The sequence below is a fragment of the Entelurus aequoreus genome, linkage group LG01 (genome assembly GCF_033978785.1).
Source record: "Entelurus aequoreus isolate RoL-2023_Sb linkage group LG01, RoL_Eaeq_v1.1, whole genome shotgun sequence".
In the NCBI taxonomy this organism is placed as follows: domain Eukaryota; kingdom Metazoa; phylum Chordata; class Actinopteri; order Syngnathiformes; family Syngnathidae; genus Entelurus; species Entelurus aequoreus.
The window spans coordinates 100,331,260-100,351,053 of record NC_084731.1 but is presented as its reverse complement, the minus strand read 5'-3'; the positions used below and the strand labels follow the sequence as shown (position 1 = coordinate 100,351,053).

Here is a 19,794-nt window from a genome sequence, read left to right as displayed (position 1 = left end):
ACTCTACATAGCAACTGGCGCCATGGCCACAGTTGGAATGGCACATTTGAGGTTATTCAACCCTCTACTGCCATCTGGCGGCTTAAGTGGACAGTTTAGCTGACACATGAAACGTGACAAATTGGGCTGCCGTACACATGATTGATTTGGGGGATTCTACTCAAGCGTCTTTTAGCACACTTTTAGCACATTTAGCACATCATTTTAGCTCTTTTCCCCCTTAAAGCCTCACAAGTGCCCGAGACATTTTCTTTCCTCCAGTTGTTTGCCAAATGTTTCCTCTCCTGTCCTACTTTCTGTTTGCCAAATGTTTCCTCTCCCTGTCCTACTTTCTGTTTGCCAAATGTTTCCTCTCCTGTCCTACTTTCTGTTTGCCAAATGTTTCCTCTCCCTGTCCTACTTTCTGTTTGCCAAATGTTTCCTCTCCTGTCCTACTTTCTGTTTGCCAAATGTTTCCTCTCCCTGTCCTACTTTCTGTTTGCCAAATGTTTCCTCTCCTGTCCTACTTTCTGTTTGCCAAATGTTTCCTCTCCTGTCCTACTTTCTGTTTGCCAAATGTTTCCTCTCCTGTCCTACTTTCTGTTTGCCAAATGTTTCCTCTCCTGTCCTACTTTCTGTTTGCCAAATGTTTCCTCTCCTGTCCTACTTTCTGTTTGCCAAATGTTTCCTCTCCTGTCCTACTTTCTGTTTTCCAAATGTTTCCTCTCCCTGTCCTACTTTCTGTTTGCCAAATGTTTCCTCTCCTGTCCTACTTTCTGTTTGCCAAATGTTTCCTCTCCCTGTCCTACTTTCTGTTTGCCAAATGTTTCCTCTCCCTGTCCTACTTTCTGTTTGCCAAATGATTCCTCTCCCTGTCCTACTTTCTGTTTGCCAAATGTTTCCTCTCCCTGTCCTACTTTCTGTTTGCCAAATGTTTCCTCTCCCTGTCCTACTTTCTGTTTGCCAAATGTTTCCTCTCCCTGTCCTACTTTCGGTTTGCCAAATGTTTCCTCTCCCTGTCCTACTTTCTGTTTGCCAAATGTTTCCTCTCCTGTCCTACTTTCTGTTTGCCAAATGTTTCCTCTCCCTGTCCTACTTTCTGTTTGCCAAATGTTTCCTCTCCCTGTCCTACTTTCTGTTTGCCAAATGTTTCCTCTCCCTGTCCTACTTTCTGTTTGCCAAATGTTTCCTCTCCCTGTCCTACTTTCTGTTTGCCAAATGTTTCCTCTCCCTGTCCTAGTGTCTGTTTGCCAAATGTTTCCTCTCCCTGTCCTACTTTCTGTTTGCCAAATGTTTCCTCTCCCTGTCCTACTTTCTGTTTGCCAAATGTTTCCTCTCCCTGTCCTAGTGTCTGTTTGCCGAATGTTTCCTCTGCCTGTCTTAGTTTTTCTTTGCCAAATGTTTCCTCTCCTGTCCTACTTTCTGTTTGCCAAATGTTTCCTCTCCTGTCCTACTCTCTGTTTGCCAAATGTTTCCTCTCCTGTCCTACTTTCTGTTTGCCAAATGTTTCCTCTCCCTGTCCTAGTGTCTGTTTGCCAAATGTTTCCTCTCCCTGTCCTACTTTCTGTTTGCCAAATGTTTCCTCTCCCTGTCCTACTTTCTGTTTGCCAAATGTTTCCTCTCCCTGTCCTAGTGTCTGTTTGCCGAATGTTTCCTCTGCCTGTCTTAGTTTTTCTTTGCCAAATGTTTCCTCTCCTGTCCTACTTTCTGTTTGCCAAATGTTTCCTCTCCTGTCCTACTTTCTGTTTGCCAAATGTTTCCTCTCCTGTCCTACTTTCTGTTTGCCAAATGTTTCCTCTCCCTGTCCTAGTGTCTGTTTGCCAAATGTTTCCTCTCCCTGTCCTACTTTCTGTTTGCCAAATGTTTCCTCTCCCTGTCCTACTTTCTGTTTGCCAAATGTTTCCTCTCCCTGTCCTAGTGTCTGTTTGCCGAATGTTTCCTCTGCCTGTCTTAGTTTTTCTTTGCCAAATGTTTCCTCTCCTGTCCTACTTTCTGTTTGCCAAATGTTTCCTCTCCTGTCCTACTTTCTGTTTGCCAAATGTTTCCTCTCCTGTCCTAGTGTCTGTTTGCCGAATGTTTCCTCTGCCTGTCTTAGTTTTTCTTTGCCAAATGTTTCCTCTCCTGTCCTACTTTCTGTTTGCCAAATGTTTCCTCTCCTGTCCTACTTTCTGTTTGCCAAATGTTTCCTCTCCTGTCCTACTTTCTGTTTGCCAAATGTTTCCTCTCCCTGTCCTAGTGTCTGTTTGCCAAATGTTTCCTCTCCCTGTCCTACTTTCTGTTTGCCAAATGTTTCCTCTCCCTGTCCTACTTTCTGTTTGCCAAATGTTTCCTCTCCCTGTCCTAGTGTCTGTTTGCCGAATGTTTCCTCTGCCTGTCTTAGTTTTTCTTTGCCAAATGTTTCCTCTCCTGTCCTACTTTCTGTTTGCCAAATGTTTCCTCTCCTGTCCTACTCTCTGTTTGCCAAATGTTTCCTCTCCTGTCCTACTTTCTGTTTGCCAAATGTTTCCTCTCCCTGTCCTAGTGTCTGTTTGCCAAATGTTTCCTCTCCCTGTCCTACTTTCTGTTTGCCAAATGTTTCCTCTCCCTGTCCTACTTTCTGTTTGCCAAATGTTTCCTCTCCCTGTCCTAGTGTCTGTTTGCCGAATGTTTCCTCTGCCTGTCTTAGTTTTTCTTTGCCAAATGTTTCCTCTCCTGTCCTACTTTCTGTTTGCCAAATGTTTCCTCTCCTGTCCTACTTTCTGTTTGCCAAATGTTTCCTCTCCTGTCCTACTTTCTGTTTGCCAAATGTTTCCTCTCCCTGTCCTAGTGTCTGTTTGCCAAATGTTTCCTCTCCCTGTCCTACTTTCTGTTTGCCAAATGTTTCCTCTCCCTGTCCTACTTTCTGTTTGCCAAATGTTTCCTCTCCCTGTCCTAGTGTCTGTTTGCCGAATGTTTCCTCTGCCTGTCTTAGTTTTTCTTTGCCAAATGTTTCCTCTCCTGTCCTACTTTCTGTTTGCCAAATGTTTCCTCTCCTGTCCTACTTTCTGTTTGCCAAATGTTTCCTCTCCTGTCCTAGTGTCTGTTTGCCGAATGTTTCCTCTGCCTGTCTTAGTTTTTCTTTGCCAAATGTTTCCTCTCCTGTCCTACTTTCTGTTTGCCAAATGTTTCCTCTCCTGTCCTACTTTCTGTTTGCCAAATGTTTCCTCTCCTGTCCTACTTTCTGTTTGCCAAATGTTTCCTCTCCCTGTCCTAGTGTCTGTTTGCCAAATGTTTCCTCTCCCTGTCCTACTTTCTGTTTGCCAAATGTTTCCTCTCCCTGTCCTACTTTCTGTTTGCCAAATGTTTCCTCTCCCTGTCCTAGTGTCTGTTTGCCGAATGTTTCCTCTGCCTGTCTTAGTTTTTCTTTGCCAAATGTTTCCTCTCCTGTCCTACTTTCTGTTTGCCAAATGTTTCCTCTCCTGTCCTACTTTCTGTTTGCCAAATGTTTCCTCTCCTGTCCTAGTGTCTGTTTGCCAAATGTTTCCTCTCCTGTCCTAGTGTCTGTTTGCCAAATGTGTCCTACTTTCAATAAGTGTGAGTGACATTTGGCCAAGTTGCCAAGCTGACTTATTTGGTCAGCTGCAAAAAAGAAAAGTGCCTCACTGATTCCTTCAAGGTTTGAAACTGAGCTCGGTGCTTCTTCAGTCTTAAGATGGAGCCTCTCGTTGACATCCCATAATATAATACTACTTCCTGTGCTTAGTCAGGAGAGAGTGAGGAAGACTCCTTGCTTCCTGCTTCCTCAGACACTTGTCCTTGGTCCTGTACTCCTTTTGTACATACACTTATTTATATTTCCTTCCTGTCTGCAGCCTCGCATATTTTATTGACCTTTTTCGTCTCCCAGGAGAAAGAAATGTATATTAAAAATGTAACGGGACCATTTTCAAATGTTTTCTTTCAGCTCTTCTTCATTTGCTCAAATTATCTTCAAGTAATCCTTTTTTTTGGTTGCCAGTCTTTTTCTTATTCAACATTTGAATATTTGTGTATATAATTATATATAAAATACAATTATATATAATTATATGGCCTTTGTAAGCTGTATAAAACTAATAAAGTGCTTGACATTTGTTTCTTCTGTCTGCGTGGGATTCTTATGTTGTCCTCCTTTACTTCACGATGTTGTTGTTGTTGTTGTTTACTTACTTCAAGCCATGACAACAATACAACACTGTTAACAAAACTAAGTCCGTTTTAACCGTAAAGAATTGTCCGCAGAATTCCACTTGAGAAATAACAGTGGTACAGTTTTTAATTTACAGTAATGCCCTGTAAAAAAAAGAAAAGCAGCTATAGATTTACAGTAAAAAAAAAATATGGCAAAAACAAAAGTGGTACAGTTTTTTTTGTTTTTTTTTACAGTAGCGCACTGTGAAAACAGCCCTAGAATTTACGGTAAAACCCCAAAATAAAAATGGCAGTTCAGTCGCCAGAATTTTACTGTAAGTTAAAAGTGGTAGGTATTTTGCATTGACGGAATTACAGTAATGCACTGTAAATACTACCTTTTTTATTTTACAGTAAAAAAAATGGCAGCTCAGTCAGCAGAATTTTTTTGTAAAATTAAGTGGTAGACTTCAGTTTACAGTAATGCACTGTAAGAACTAGTTTTGGAATTGAACAAAAAAACATTGTCAGCTCAGTCAGATTTTTACTGTCAAAAAATGGATTTTCTATTTCCAATCTTGCACTTTAGATTCTTCGTCAAAATAAAACTGTCAGCTTAGTCGCCAGAATTTTACTGTAAAAAATGTAAGTCGTATCGTTTTTCCATTTCCAGTAAGGCCCTGGAGAAAGAAAAAAAAAGTTGATTTTACAGTAAAAAAAAACTAGTAGCAGTGATTCCATTCTTCTATTTCCAGTATTGAAATGTCAAAAAAACGACCGTAAAATTTACTGTAAACAAAAAAACTGTCAGCTTAGTCGCCAGAATTTTACTGTTAAAAAGATCAGCGATACCGTTTTTCCAATTACAGTAATGCACTGTAAGAACTGAACGAAAAACTTTGGCAGCTCAGTCAGATTTTTACTGTCAAAAAATATTTCTGACATTTTCTATTTTTATTTCCAATCATGCACTTTAAAAGCGACTTTAGATTCTTTGGTCAAATAAAACTAGCAGCTTAGTCGCCAGAATTTTACTGTAAAAATAAGTCGTATCCTTTTTCCATTTACAGAAAAAAACAAATTGATTGATTGAGACTTTTATTAGTAGATTGCACAGTACAGTACATATTTATTAGTAGATTACACAGTACAGTACATATTTATTAGTCGATTACACAGTACAGTACATATTTATTAGTAGATTGCACAGTACAGTACATAGTAGATTGCACAGTACAGTACATATTTATTAGTAGATTGCACAGTACAGTACATATTTATTAGTAGATTGCACAGTACAGTACATAGTAGATTGCACAGTACAGTACATATTTATTAGTAGATTGCACAGTACAGTACATATTTATTAGTCGATTACACAGTACAGTACATATTTATTAGTAGATTGCACAGTACAGTACATAGTAGATTGCACAGTACAGTACATATTTATTAGTAGATTGCACAGTACAGTACATATTTATTAGTAGATTACACAGTACAGTACATAGTAGATTGCACAGTACAGTACATATTTATTAGTAGATTGCACAGTACAGTACATATTTATTAGTCGATTACACAGTACAGTACATATTTATTAGTAGATTACACAGTACAGTACATATTTATTAGTAGATTGCACAGTACAGTACATATTTATTAGTAGATTGCACAGTACAGTACATATTTATTAGTCGATTACACAGTACAGTACATATTTATTAGTAGATTGCACAGTACAGTACATATTTATTAGTAGATTACACAGTACAGTACATAGTAGATTGCACAGTACAGTACATATTTATTAGTAGATTGCACAGTACAGTACATATTTATTAGTAGATTACACAGTACAGTACATATTTATTAGTCGATTACACAGTACAGTACATATTTATTAGTAGATTGCACAGTACAGTACATATTAGTCGATTACACAGTACAGTACATATTTATTAGTAGATTACACAGTACAGTACATATTTATTAGTCGATTGCACAGTACAGTACATATTTATTAGTAGATTACACAGTACAGTACATATTTATTAGTCGATTGCACAGTACAGTACATATTTATTAATCGATTGCACAGTACAGTACATATTTATTAGTAGATTGCACAGTACAGTACATATTAGTCGATTACACAGTACAGTATATATTTATTAGTATATTGCACAGTACAGTACATATTTATTAGTAGATTGCACAGTACAGTACATATTTATTAGTAGATTACACAGTACAGTACATAGTAGATTGCACAGTACAGTACATATTTATTAGTAGATTGCACAGTACAGTACATATTAGTCGATTACACAGTACAGTACATATTTATTAGTAGATTGCACAGTACAGTACATATTTATTAGTCGATTACACAGTACAGTACATATTTATTAGTAGATTGCACAGTACAGTACATATTTATTAGTAGATTACACAGTACAGTACATAGTAGATTGCACAGTACAGTACATATTTATTAGTAGATTGCACAGTACAGTACATATTTATTAGTCGATTACACAGTACAGTACATATTTATTAGTAGATTGCACAGTACAGTACATATTTATTAGTAGATTGCACAGTACAGTACATATTTATTAGTCGATTACACAGTACAGTACATATTTATTAGTAGATTGCACAGTACAGTACATATTTATTAGTAGATTACACAGTACAGTACATAGTAGATTGCACAGTACAGTACATATTTATTAGTAGATTGCACAGTACAGTACATATTTATTAGTAGATTACACAGTACAGTACATATTTATTAGTCGATTACACAGTACAGTACATATTTATTAGTAGATTGCACAGTACAGTACATATTAGTCGATTACACAGTACAGTACATATTTATTAGTAGATTACACAGTACAGTACATATTTATTAGTCGATTGCACAGTACAGTACATATTTATTAGTAGATTACACAGTACAGTACATATTTATTAGTCGATTGCACAGTACAGTACATATTTATTAATCGATTGCACAGTACAGTACATATTTATTAGTAGATTGCACAGTACAGTACATATTAGTCGATTACACAGTACAGTATATATTTATTAGTATATTGCACAGTACAGTACATATTTATTAGTAGATTGCACAGTACAGTACATATTTATTAGTAGATTACACAGTACAGTACATAGTAGATTGCACAGTACAGTACATATTTATTAGTAGATTGCACAGTACAGTACATATTAGTCGATTACACAGTACAGTACATATTTATTAGTAGATTGCACAGTACAGTACATATTTATTAGTCGATTACACAGTACAGTACATATTTATTAGTAGATTGCACAGTACAGTACATATTTATTAGTAGATTACACAGTACAGTACATAGTAGATTGCACAGTACAGTACATATTTATTAGTAGATTGCACAGTACAGTACATATTTATTAGTCGATTACACAGTACAGTACATATTTATTAGTAGATTGCACAGTACAGTACATATTTATTAGTCGATTACACAGTACAGTACATATTTATTAGTCGATTACACAGTACAGTACATATTTATTAGTAGATTACACAGTACAGTACATATTTATTAGTCGATTGCACAGTACAGTACATATTTATTAGTAGATTACACAGTACAGTACATATTTATTAGTCGATTGCACAGTACAGTACATATTTATTAATCAATTGCACAGTACAGTACATATTTATTAGTAGATTGCACAGTACAGTACATATTTATTAATCGATTGCACAGTACAGTACATATTTATTAGTCGATTGCACAGTACAGTACATATTTATTAGTCGATTGCACAGTACAGTACATATTTATTAGTAGATTACACAGTACAGTACATATTTATTAGTAGATTACACAGTACAGTACATATTAGTAGATTGCACAGTACAGTACATATTTATTAGTAGATTACACAGTACAGTACATAGTAGATTGCACAGTACAGTACATATTAGTAGATTGCACAGTACAGTACATATTTATTAGTAGATTACACAGTACAGTACATAGTAGATTGCACAGTACAGTACATATTTATTAGTAGATTGCACAGTACAGTACATATTAGTCGATTACACAGTACAGTACATATTTATTAGTAGATTGCACAGTACAGTACATATTTATTAGTCGATTACACAGTACAGTACATATTTATTAGTAGATTGCACAGTACAGTACATATTTATTAGTAGATTACACAGTACAGTACATAGTAGATTGCACAGTACAGTACATATTTATTAGTAGATTGCACAGTACAGTACATATTTATTAGTCGATTACACAGTACAGTACATATTTATTAGTAGATTGCACAGTACAGTACATATTAGTCGATTACACAGTACAGTACATATTTATTAGTAGATTACACAGTACAGTACATATTTATTAGTCGATTGCACAGTACAGTACATATTTATTAATCGATTGCACAGTACAGTACATATTTATTAGTAGATTGCACAGTACAGTACATATTTATTAATCGATTGCACAGTACAGTACATATTTATTAGTCGATTGCACAGTACAGTACATATTTATTAATCGATTGCACAGTACAGTACATATTTATTAGTAGATTGCACAGTACAGTACATATTTATTAGTCGATTGCACAGTACAGTACATATTAGTAGATTGCACAGTACAGTACATATTTATTAGTAGATTGCACAGTACAGTACATATTAGTAGATTGCACAGTACAGTACATATTTATTAGTAGATTGCACAGTACAGTACATATTTATTAATCGATTGCACAGTACAGTACATATTTATTAGTCGATTGCACAGTACAGTACATATTTATTAGTAGATTACACAGTACACTACATATTTATTAGTAGATTACACAGTACACTACATATTTATTAGTAGATTGCACAGTACAGTACATATTTATTAGTAGATTGCACAGTACAGTACATATTAGTAGATTGCACAGTACAGTACATATTAGTAGATTGCACAGTACAGTACATATTTATTAGTAGATTGCACAGTACAGTACATATTCCGTACAGTTGACCACTAAATGGTAAAACCCCAATAAGTTTTTCAACTAGTTTAAGTCGGGGTCCACATTAATCAATTCAAAACGTTGATTTTACAGTAAAAAAAATCAAAGTGGCAGCAATAGCAGTGATTCCATTTTTATATTTCCAGTATTGCAACAACCGTAACATTTACTGTAAAAATAAACAAATAAAAACTGGCAGCTCTTTTTCTTAGAATTTTACGGTGAAAATAACATTGCTGGATTGATTCGATCCATTTTTTTACAGTAAGGACAACATGCCCGCCAATCTTCCTAAATACAGTATGAACGTTTACACTAATCAATTGTTCCTATCTTGATATTGTAAAGCCTTTTCTTAATCTACGACTTTTCATACCAGAGAGATGAAAGATGTCTCCTCTGAACATACAAAATACCTTATTGATTATCGGTTATTGATAAGTGTTACTAAGATATTTCCAGCCAAACTGTTCATAGTCTGTCCAAATGGTGAGTTACAGTCATTTTGTACGTCTATTCATTCATTTATTTCAAAATAGGAAGACTTGAAAATGCTAAACGTACACACAATATGTAAATAAGAATGTAAATTAGTGGCATTGTCTTAAAAATGACCGGATCTACTTTTTAAAAGTAAAATATGACGCACTGCTCGAGTCTTCAGACACTTTTTTTAATGACAATTTTCAAATGGACTCTCTTGCGCCCCCTAGAAAATGTGAAAACATAAATAGGGTGACTGGCGTGAAGGTGCAAGTGGGGGGCCACTGAGGGGCCACTGAGGGGCCACTGAGGGGCCCTTCCTGCTCGCAGCTTTTATCTACAGTAGAACACAAGGTCAAGACTAGAGATGTCCGATAATATCGGCCTGCCAATATCGGCCGATAAATGCGTTAAAATGTAATATCGGAAATTATCGGTACCGTTTTTTTTATTATCAGTATCGTTTTTTTTGTTTTTTTATTAAACCCACATAAAAAACACAAGATACTTACAATTAGTGCACCAAGCCAAACAACCTCCCTCCCCCATTTACACTCATTCACACAAAAGGGTTGTTTCTTTCTGTTATTAATATTCTGCTTCCTACATTATATATCAATATATATCAATACAGTCTGCAAGGTTCCTACATTATATATCATTATATATCAATACAGTCTGCAAGGTTCCTACATTATATATCAATATATATCAATACAGTCTGCAAGGGTCCTACATTATATATCATTATATATCAATACAGTCTGCAAGGTTCCTACATTATATATCAATATATATCAATACAGTCTGCAAGGTTCCTACATTATATATCAATATATATCAATACAGTCTGCAAGGTTCCTACATTATATATCATTATATATCAATACAGTCTGCAAGGGATACAGTTATTAATATTAACAATATATATCAATACAGTCTGCAAGGGTCCTACATTATATATCAATATATATCAATACAGTCTGCAAGGTTCCTACATTATATATCATTATATATCAATACAGTCTGCAAGGGATACAGTTATTAATATTAACAATATATATCAATACAGTCTGCAAGGGATACAGTTATTAATATTAACAATATATATCAATACAGTCTGCAAGGGTCCTACATTATATATCAATATATATCAATACAGTCTGCAAGGGATACAGTCCGTAAGCACACATGATTGTGCGTGCTGCTGCTCCACTAATAGTACTAACCTTTAACACTTCATTTTACAAATTTTCATTAATTACTAGTTTCTATGTAACTGTTTTTATATTGTTTTACTTTCTTTTTTATTCAAGAAAATGTTTTTAATTTATTTATCTTCTTTTATTTGATTGTTTTTTTTTTTAAAGTACCTTATCTTCACCATACCTGGCTGTCCAAATTAGGCATAATAATGTGTTAATTCCACGACTGCATATATCGGTTGATATCGGTATCGGTAATTAAAGAGTTGGACAATATCGGAATATCGGCAAAAAGCCATTATCGGACATCCCTAGTCAAGACTATTTAAAGGAGCCATATGTTAGAATCTGGCCAGAAATGGTACTGCAATCACGGTCAAAATTCCTCCGCTGTTGCCATTTGTAATCCAGCACAGTTCTTACTTCTGTCTGTCAGTAGACTCGCTATGGAAGCGCTAAAAACAACAACAATGTCGACGGGGAGAAGGCGCGGTCGAAGTGGAGGCACGTAAATAAGACCAGCCCACAAAACGCTGCATCCTGAAGAGACTGTGAGGATGACAACTTGTTGAGCAAAGAAGCAGCATCTCATGTTATGTAGACCACAAGGAAGTCTGTTACCTTTACAAAACTCCTTTAATGCGCCTTATAATCCGGTCCGCCCTATGGTCCAGAAAATACGGTATCTAAAAAATAAAATGCACCTGTCATTCCTTATTAATTTCCTTTATCTCAATGCACAATTTCTAACATTTCATCCTTTTTTTCTATTGTCCAGTTTGCTCCTGCATTTTCATCGTCTAGTGAAGATCAAATGTTGTTTTGTAATTAGCGGCACAACCGTGACAAAGTCTTGTTGGATCCTCCTAGAAGAAGTCAAGTCAAGTCACATGGTCCACAGACTGACCTGCTCAACGTTGTGCAGGAAGCACAATATAATGGAGAAGGGAAATTGCCTATGTGGGACGGCCAAGGGTCCTCCATGTTTGTTCCTCTCCAAGCAGCCGTGGTCGGGAGGAAATATGAAAGGTTGACAATTGGAGTGTTGATTGGCTGCTCGGCCTCTGGGATGTTTGCAGAGCATAATTGGAAGCTCCTCACCTCGGACTGCTCATCTCTGCCAGGAGACCAAGGTCACACATGGGCGGGACTTGGGGGACGGGAGGGGCCCCCTAATAGAATACAAATATCACACTTGGAGACAATACAAGTCTGCAATCTACAGACCAGGACCATCAGAAGCCAGAAGGAGACGACTTTATTAGGTCAAGTCAGCAGAGTTGAGACCAAGGTAAGGTTTTTATTTCTACACTTATGCTTGAGGTGAATGTCATATCTAGAGCTGGAGATTCAATAACTACTTTTCAAGTCTATAAACGTCAAATAAGTTTGACAAGATGCAGCTGAATCATATTTAGTTCATTTCTTAGCCAGGACTAAATAACCTGAATAAAAGCAGAGGACTGAAGATGATTATAATTATTCAAATACAATATCAACATTTACGTATTTTTCGGACTATAAATATTAGCTCGTTTGGAATGTGATGCTGTCAATACTTGGTCCTTGGGGTGGGGTTTGTTTTCCCGGAATGCAAAGGAAAGTTGGCGCGGGCAAGGCGTGAATGTAAGTACATATTTTATTTGAAAAACTAACAGACTACAAAAAAGGAAGCAAAGGAAAGGCAATGAACAATAAATAAAAACTTACTTGGCATGGAACTCTGGTAGCATGAAGACAAACAGACGTGTCACAAATAGCATGGTAGCATGAAGACAAACAGACGTGTCACAAATAGCATGGTAGCATGAAGACAAACAGACGTGTCACAAATAGCATGGTAGCATGAAGACAAACAGACGTGTCACAAATAGCATGGTAGCATGAAGACAAACAGACGTGTCACAAATAGCATGGTAGCATGAAGACAAACAGACGTGTCACAAATAGCATGGTAGCATGAAGACAAACAGACGTGTCACAAATAGCATGGTAGCATGAAGACAAACAGAGGTGTCACAAATAGCATGGTAGCATGAAGACAAACAGGGGTGTCACAAATAGCATGGTAGCATGAAGACAAACAGACGTGTCACAAATAGCATGGTAGCATGAAGACAAACAGAGGTGTCACAAATAGCATGGTAGCATGAAGACAAACAGAGGTGTCACAAATAGCATGGTAGCATGAAGACAAACAGAGGTGTCACAAATAGCATGGTAGCATGAAGACAAACAGACGTGTCACAAATAGCATGGTAGCATGAAGACAAACAGACGTGTCACAAATAGCATGGTAGCATGAAGACAAACAGAGGTGTCACAAATAGCATGGTAGCATGAAGACAAACAGAGGTGTCACAAATAGCATGGTAGCATGAAGACAAACAGACGTGTCACAAATAGCATGGTAGCATGAAGACAAACAGACGTGTCACAAATAGCATGGTAGCATGAAGACAAACAGACGTGTCACAAATAGCATGGTAGCATGAAGACAAACAGGGGTGTCACAAATAGCATGGTAGCATGAAGACAAACAGACATGTCACAAATAGCATGGTAGCATGAAGACAAACAGACGTGTCACAAATAGCATGGTAGCATGAAGACAAACAGACGTGTCACAAATAGCATGGTAGCATGAAGACAAACAGACGTGTCACAAATAGCATGGTAGCATGAAGACAAACAGGGGTGTCACAAATAGCATGGTAGCATGAAGACAAACAGGGGTGTCACAAATAGCATGGTAGCATGAAGACAAACAGACGTGTCACAAATAGCATGGTAGCATGAAGACAAACAGACGTGTCACAAATAGCATGGTAGCATGAAGACAAACAGACGTGTCACAAATAGCATGGTAGCATGAAGACAAACAGACATGTCACAAATAGCATGGTAGCATGAAGACAAACAGACATGTCACAAATAGCATGGTAGCATGAAGACAAACAGGGGTGTCACAAATAGCATGGTAGCATGAAGACAAACAGACATGTCACAAATAGCATGGTAGCATGAAGACAAACAGAGGTGTCACAAATAGCATGGTAGCATGAAGACAAACAGACGTGTCACAAATAGCATGGTAGCATGAAGACAAACAGAGGTGTCACAAATAGCATGGTAGCATGAAGACAAACAGACATGTCACAAATAGCATGGTAGCATGAAGACAAACAGACATGTCACAAATAGCATGGTAGCATGAAGACAAACAGAGGTGTCACAAATAGCATGGTAGCATGAAGACAAACAGACGTGTCACAAATAGCATGGTAGCATGAAGACAAACAGGGGTGTCACAAATAGCATGGTAGCATGAAGACAAACAGACGTGTCACAAATAGCATGGTAGCATGAAGACAAACAGAGGTGTCACAAATAGCATGGTAGCATGAAGACAAACAGACGTGTCACAAATAGCATGGTAGCATGAAGACAAACAGGGGTGTCACAAATAGCATGGTAGCATGAAGACAAACAGACGTGTCACAAATAGCATGGTAGCATGAAGACAAACAGAGGTGTCACAAATAGCATGGTATGATAGGATAGATCACGTCACCAGGACGAGCAGCAGAAACTGACATAGCAGTGACATGATTAGTGACAGGTGTGCGAGTGCAAAGCGTGAGACAGGTGCGTGACATGACAGGTGGAAACTAATGCGTTGCTATTAGAGATGTCCGATAATATATTATCGGCCGATATATGCGTTAAAATGTAATATCGGAAATTATTGGTATCGTTTTTTTTTAAAAAAAATTTAATTTTTTAATTTATTAAATCCACATAAAAAACACAAGATACACTTACAATTAGTGCACCAACCCAAAAAACCTCCCTCCCCCATTTACACTCATTCACACAAAAGGGTTGTTTCTTTCTGTTATTAATATTCTGGTAGGTTCCTACATTATATATCGATATATATCAATACAGTCTGCAAGGGATACAGTCCGTAAGCACACATGATTGTGCGTGCTGCTGCTCCACTAATAGTACTAACCTTTAACACTTCATTTTACTCATTTTCATTCATTACTAGTTTCTATGTAACTGTTTTTATATTGTTTTACTTTCTTTTTTATTCAAGAAAATGTTTTTCATTTATTTATCTTATTTGACTAATTTTTTTAAAAAGTACCTTATCTTCACCATACCTGGTTGTCCAAATTAGGCATAATAATGTGTTAATTCCACGACTGCATATATCGGTTGATATCGGTATCGGTAATTAAAGAGTTGGACAATATCGGAATATCGGATTTCGGCAAAAAGCCATTATCGGACATCCCTAGTTGCTATGGTGACAAAACAAACAAGAGTGCACAAAGAGTCCAAAAACAAAACCGAACATGACTAAAACAAAAACATGATCAACAGACATGACAGATGGCTGCAACACGTTTCAAAAAAGCTGGCACAAGTGGCAAAAAAGAGTGATAAAGTTGAGGAATGCTCATCAAAGACTTATTTGGAACATCCCACAGGTGTGCAGGCTAATTGGGAACAGGTGGGTGCCATGATTGGGTATAAAAGCAGCTTCCATGAAATGCTCAGTCGTTCACAAACAAGGACGGGGCGAGGGTCACAGGTCAAGGGTCACCACTTTGTCAACAAATGCCTGAGCAAATTGTTGAAGAACAACATTTCTCAACAAGGAAGTTAGGTATTTCACCATCTACACTCCGTAATATCATCAAAAGGTTCAGAGAATCTGGAGAAATCACTGCACGTAAGCCATGATATTACACACCTTGGATCCCTCAGGCTGTACTACTTGAAAAAGCCACATCAGTGTGTAAAGGATATCACCACATGGGCTCAGGAACACTTCAGAAAACCACTGTCAGTAACTACAGTTGGTCGCTACATCTGTAAGTGCAAGTTAAAACTCTACTATGCAAAGCCAAAGCCATTTATCAACAACACCCAGAGAAGCTTCGCTGGGCCTGAGCTCATCTAAGATGGACTGATGCAAAGTGGAAAAGTGTTCTGTGGTCTGACGAGTCCACATTTCAAATTGTTTTTGGAAACTGTGGACGTGGTGTCCTCCGGACCAAAGAGGAAAAGAACCATCCGGATTGTTCTTATTTTCTGTTTTTATTTACAAACTACACAACTTCACTGCTTTTGGCTTTTGTAGATCCTGCAGACCATCCCTGCTTTTATTGTAACAGAATTGCTGAATGGATTGAGATATAAATGAGTGCTTGTATGTTAGTTTGCACACAGATAGATATATATATATATATATATATATATATATATATATATATATATATATATATATATATATATATATATATATATATATATATATATATATATATATATATATATATATATATATATATATAGATATTGGAAGCAGATCAGAATCATATCCATATTTAAGTGTTACTTCTTTCTAAACTCCTATAGTCATATAAAGAATAGCTAGTATTCTTCCTTCTTTTGAGTCTCATAGTAAGGTGTCGCCTTCTAGATTGGAATGTGTCAGAGTAGAGATAACTCGGAGTAGTCTAAACAAAGGGAGTGGGGGCGAGGGACAGAGGGAAGATCACGGGACTTCCGGGGGTTTGAGGGGAGACCGAGCTAGACCGGGCGAGGGAACGGGGGTGTGCTAGATTGGTCTCACGTTTGTCCTCTAAGCTTGGAGAATAAACCACAAAATACCAACTACTGCCTGTTGATTGAATATAAAAACATCAGCTTATTGCCATAAAAAGAATCTGGGAGAGACTAGCAATTTGAATTCCCCATTGGAGGAATGCTGGTCAACGCAACAATATATATATATATATATATATATATATATATATATATATATATATATATATATATATATATATATATATATATATATATATATATATATATATATATATATATATGATCATTAGGCTTCTGATGTACACATGTTTTGTCCCAGGCAAAGAAGAAATATCATGAGCGTATCTGGAGTGGCTTTACTTGTGGTGCTGCTTCTAAGTGTTGAAGCTCAGCTCTCCAACGCCCAGCACTGGTCCCATGGTTGGTACCCTGGAGGCAAGCGGGACCTGGACTCTTTCAGCATGTCAGAGGTCAGGACCAGGACCAGGACCAGCACCAGACTACATTTTATTAGCTGTTTATTGTGTTTCATATCTATACATTGTTTTTTCCCAGATGTCAGAGGAGATGAAACTATGCGAGGCAGGGGACTGCAGCTACGTCAGACCCCAGAGGAGGGGGCTTCTAAAAGCCATTCTTGTAAGTGGCAATTAGCGTTGTAGGGTATACCGCTACTAGTATAGTATCATGTACTAATCAATCAAAGATGGTACTTTACTCTGTTTGAAACGTACCGCTTCCCGGGCACGACGGCACGTGGTCACGTGGTGACATTGCTGCTTTTACCAGCAGAGGAGCTTGTTGGGCAGCGCACACACACAGAGTACTTACAAGCAGACACAGTGTGTAGACAGAAAAGGGAGAATGGACGCATTTTGGTGTAAAAAGTCAAGATAAAGGTGAAGTTATAACACTGAAACACCCTCAGGAAGAGCTGCTTTAACACATGGCTAACTAGTTAGCGGCTAATGTCCATCCGCAGTGTTTTAGCTACTTCTAAATCACTAATCCTGGTCTCCATGGCGACAAATAAAGTAAGTTTCTGACAAGTATCATTATCACTGCAGGACGAGGAATAGCTAAACATGCTTCACTACACACCGTAGGAGGATACAATAGCTCACCACCGTCACAATGTAAACAAATGCCATGGGTGGATCTACACCTGACATCCACTGTAATGATACCAAGTACAAGACCGTATCTGGTCGATACTACTATGATTACATCGATATTTTTTATCGTCACAAAATCTTTTTTCCTTTTTTTAAATGTATATTATGTTTATAAAGTCAGTAAATATGTCCCTGGACACATGAGGACTTTGAATATGACCAATGTATGATCCTGTAACTACTTGGTATCACATCCATACCTAAATGTGTGGTATCATCCAAAACTAATGTCAAGTATCAAAGAAGAGAAGAATAAGTGATTATTACATTTGAACAGAAGTGTAGATAGAACATGTTCAAAGAGAACATAAGCAGATATTAACAGTAAATGAACAAGTAGATTAATAATCCATTTTTACAGTTTGTCCCTCATAATGTGTACAAAATAATAGGTGTATAAATGACACAATATGTTACTGCATACGTCAGCAGACTAATTAGGAGTCTTTGTTTGTTTACTTACTACTAAAAGACAAGTTGTCACTATTTTATTGAAGGACTAAATGACAATAATAAACATATGTTTCATGTACACTAACATTTGTTGTGCAAATAAAGACAATAAGGCCATTTTTTTGTGATCCCCTTTATTTAGAAAAGTATCGAAATACATTTCTGTACGGGTATCAGTTACTGCCTAAGATTTAGTGACTCATGCCAAATGTCTCTCCTTACAGTTGGACATCTTATCCAGGGAACTTCAGAAGAAAAAGTAACCTCTTTGAAGGACACAACTCCCCTCTTCAGGCTATTTCCTTTGTATTACTTTTTTTTCTTTGTTTTACTTTAAATGACTTTTTGTTGATGCTTCCATGCGGGCTGTGACATGTTGTTGTTATTGTGTGTTGTTGTGTTTGAAATACGGCCCAAAATAAAACAATTATTTTGATATGATTTTTTTCTCTTCAGTTTGTTGCTGCTACTTGAAAGATTAATAAGCAAATCATATACAAACCCCGTTTCCATATGAGTTGGGAAATGGTGTTAGATGTAAATATAAACGGAATACAATGATTTGCAAATCCTTTTCAAGCCATATTCAGTTGAATATGCTGCAAAGACAACATATTTCATGTTCAAACTCATAAACATTTTTTTTTTTGCAAATAATCATTAACTTTATAATTTGATGGCAGCAACACGTGACAAAGAAGTTGGGAAAGGTGGCAATAAATACTGATAAAGTTGAGGAATGCTCATCAAACACTTATTTGGAACATCCCACAGGTGTGCAGGCTAATTGGGAACAGGTGGGTGCCATGATTGGGTATAAAAACAGCTTCCCAAAAAATGCTCAGTCTTTCACCAGAAAGGATGGGGCGAGGTACACCACTTTGTCCACAACTGCGTGAGCAAATAGTCAAACAGTTTAAGAACAACCTTTCTCAAAGTGCAATTGCAAGAAATGTAGGGATTTCAACATCTACGCTCCATAATATCATCAAAAGGTTCAGAGAATCTGGAGAAATCACTGCACGTAAGCAGCATGGCCGGAAACCAACATTGAATGAGCGTGACCTTCCATCCCTCAGACGGCACTGTATCAACTAGCGACATCAATCTCTAAAGGATATCACCACATGGGCTCAGGAACACTTCAGAAAACCACTGTCACTAAATACAGTTCTTCGCTACATCTGTAAGTGCAAGTTAAAGCTCTAAAATGCAAAGTGAAAGCCATTTATCAACAACACCCAGAAACGCCGCCGGCTTCTCTGGGCCCAAGATCATCTAAGATGGACTCATGCAAAGTGGAAAAGTGTTCTGTGGTCTGACGAGTCCACATTTCAAATTGTTTTTGGAAATATTCCACATCGTGTCATCCGGACCAAAGGGGAAGCCAACCATCCAGACTGTTATCGACGCAAAGTGTAAAAGCCAGCATGTGTGATGGTATGGGGGTGTATTAGTGGCCAAGACATGGGTAACTTACACATCTGTGAAGGCACCATTAATGCTGAAAGGTACATACAGCTTTTGGAACAACATATGCTGCCATCTAAGCGCCGTCTTTTTCATGGACGCCCCTGCTTATTTCAGCAAGACAATGCCAAGCCACATTCAGCACGTGTTACAACAGCGTGGCTTCGTCAAAAAAGAGTGCAAGTACTTTCCTG

The 19,794-nt window shown here is 37.2% G+C and overlaps 1 protein-coding gene across 2 annotated transcripts; it reads left to right on the top strand.

Annotated features, from left to right (window-relative positions):
• The first annotated feature begins 12,008 nt into the window (after positions 1-12,008).
• gnrh2 (gonadotropin-releasing hormone 2) lies at positions 12,009-18,662 on the top strand. 2 transcript variants are annotated; one of them, XM_062040643.1, is made up of 4 exons: positions 12,009-12,165; positions 16,822-16,972; positions 17,058-17,141; positions 18,355-18,662. In XM_062040643.1, exons 2-4 carry the CDS (start codon positions 16,838-16,840, stop codon positions 18,391-18,393), a joined length of 258 nt encoding a protein of 85 aa, XP_061896627.1. In that variant the 5' UTR covers positions 12,009-12,165; positions 16,822-16,837; the 3' UTR covers positions 18,394-18,662. The 2 variants fall into 2 exon arrangements, with proteins under 2 accessions (XP_061896627.1, XP_061896620.1); XM_062040636.1 differs by lacking the exon at positions 12,009-12,165 and adding an exon at positions 12,431-12,500.
• The last annotated feature ends 1,132 nt before the right edge of the window (positions 18,663-19,794 follow it).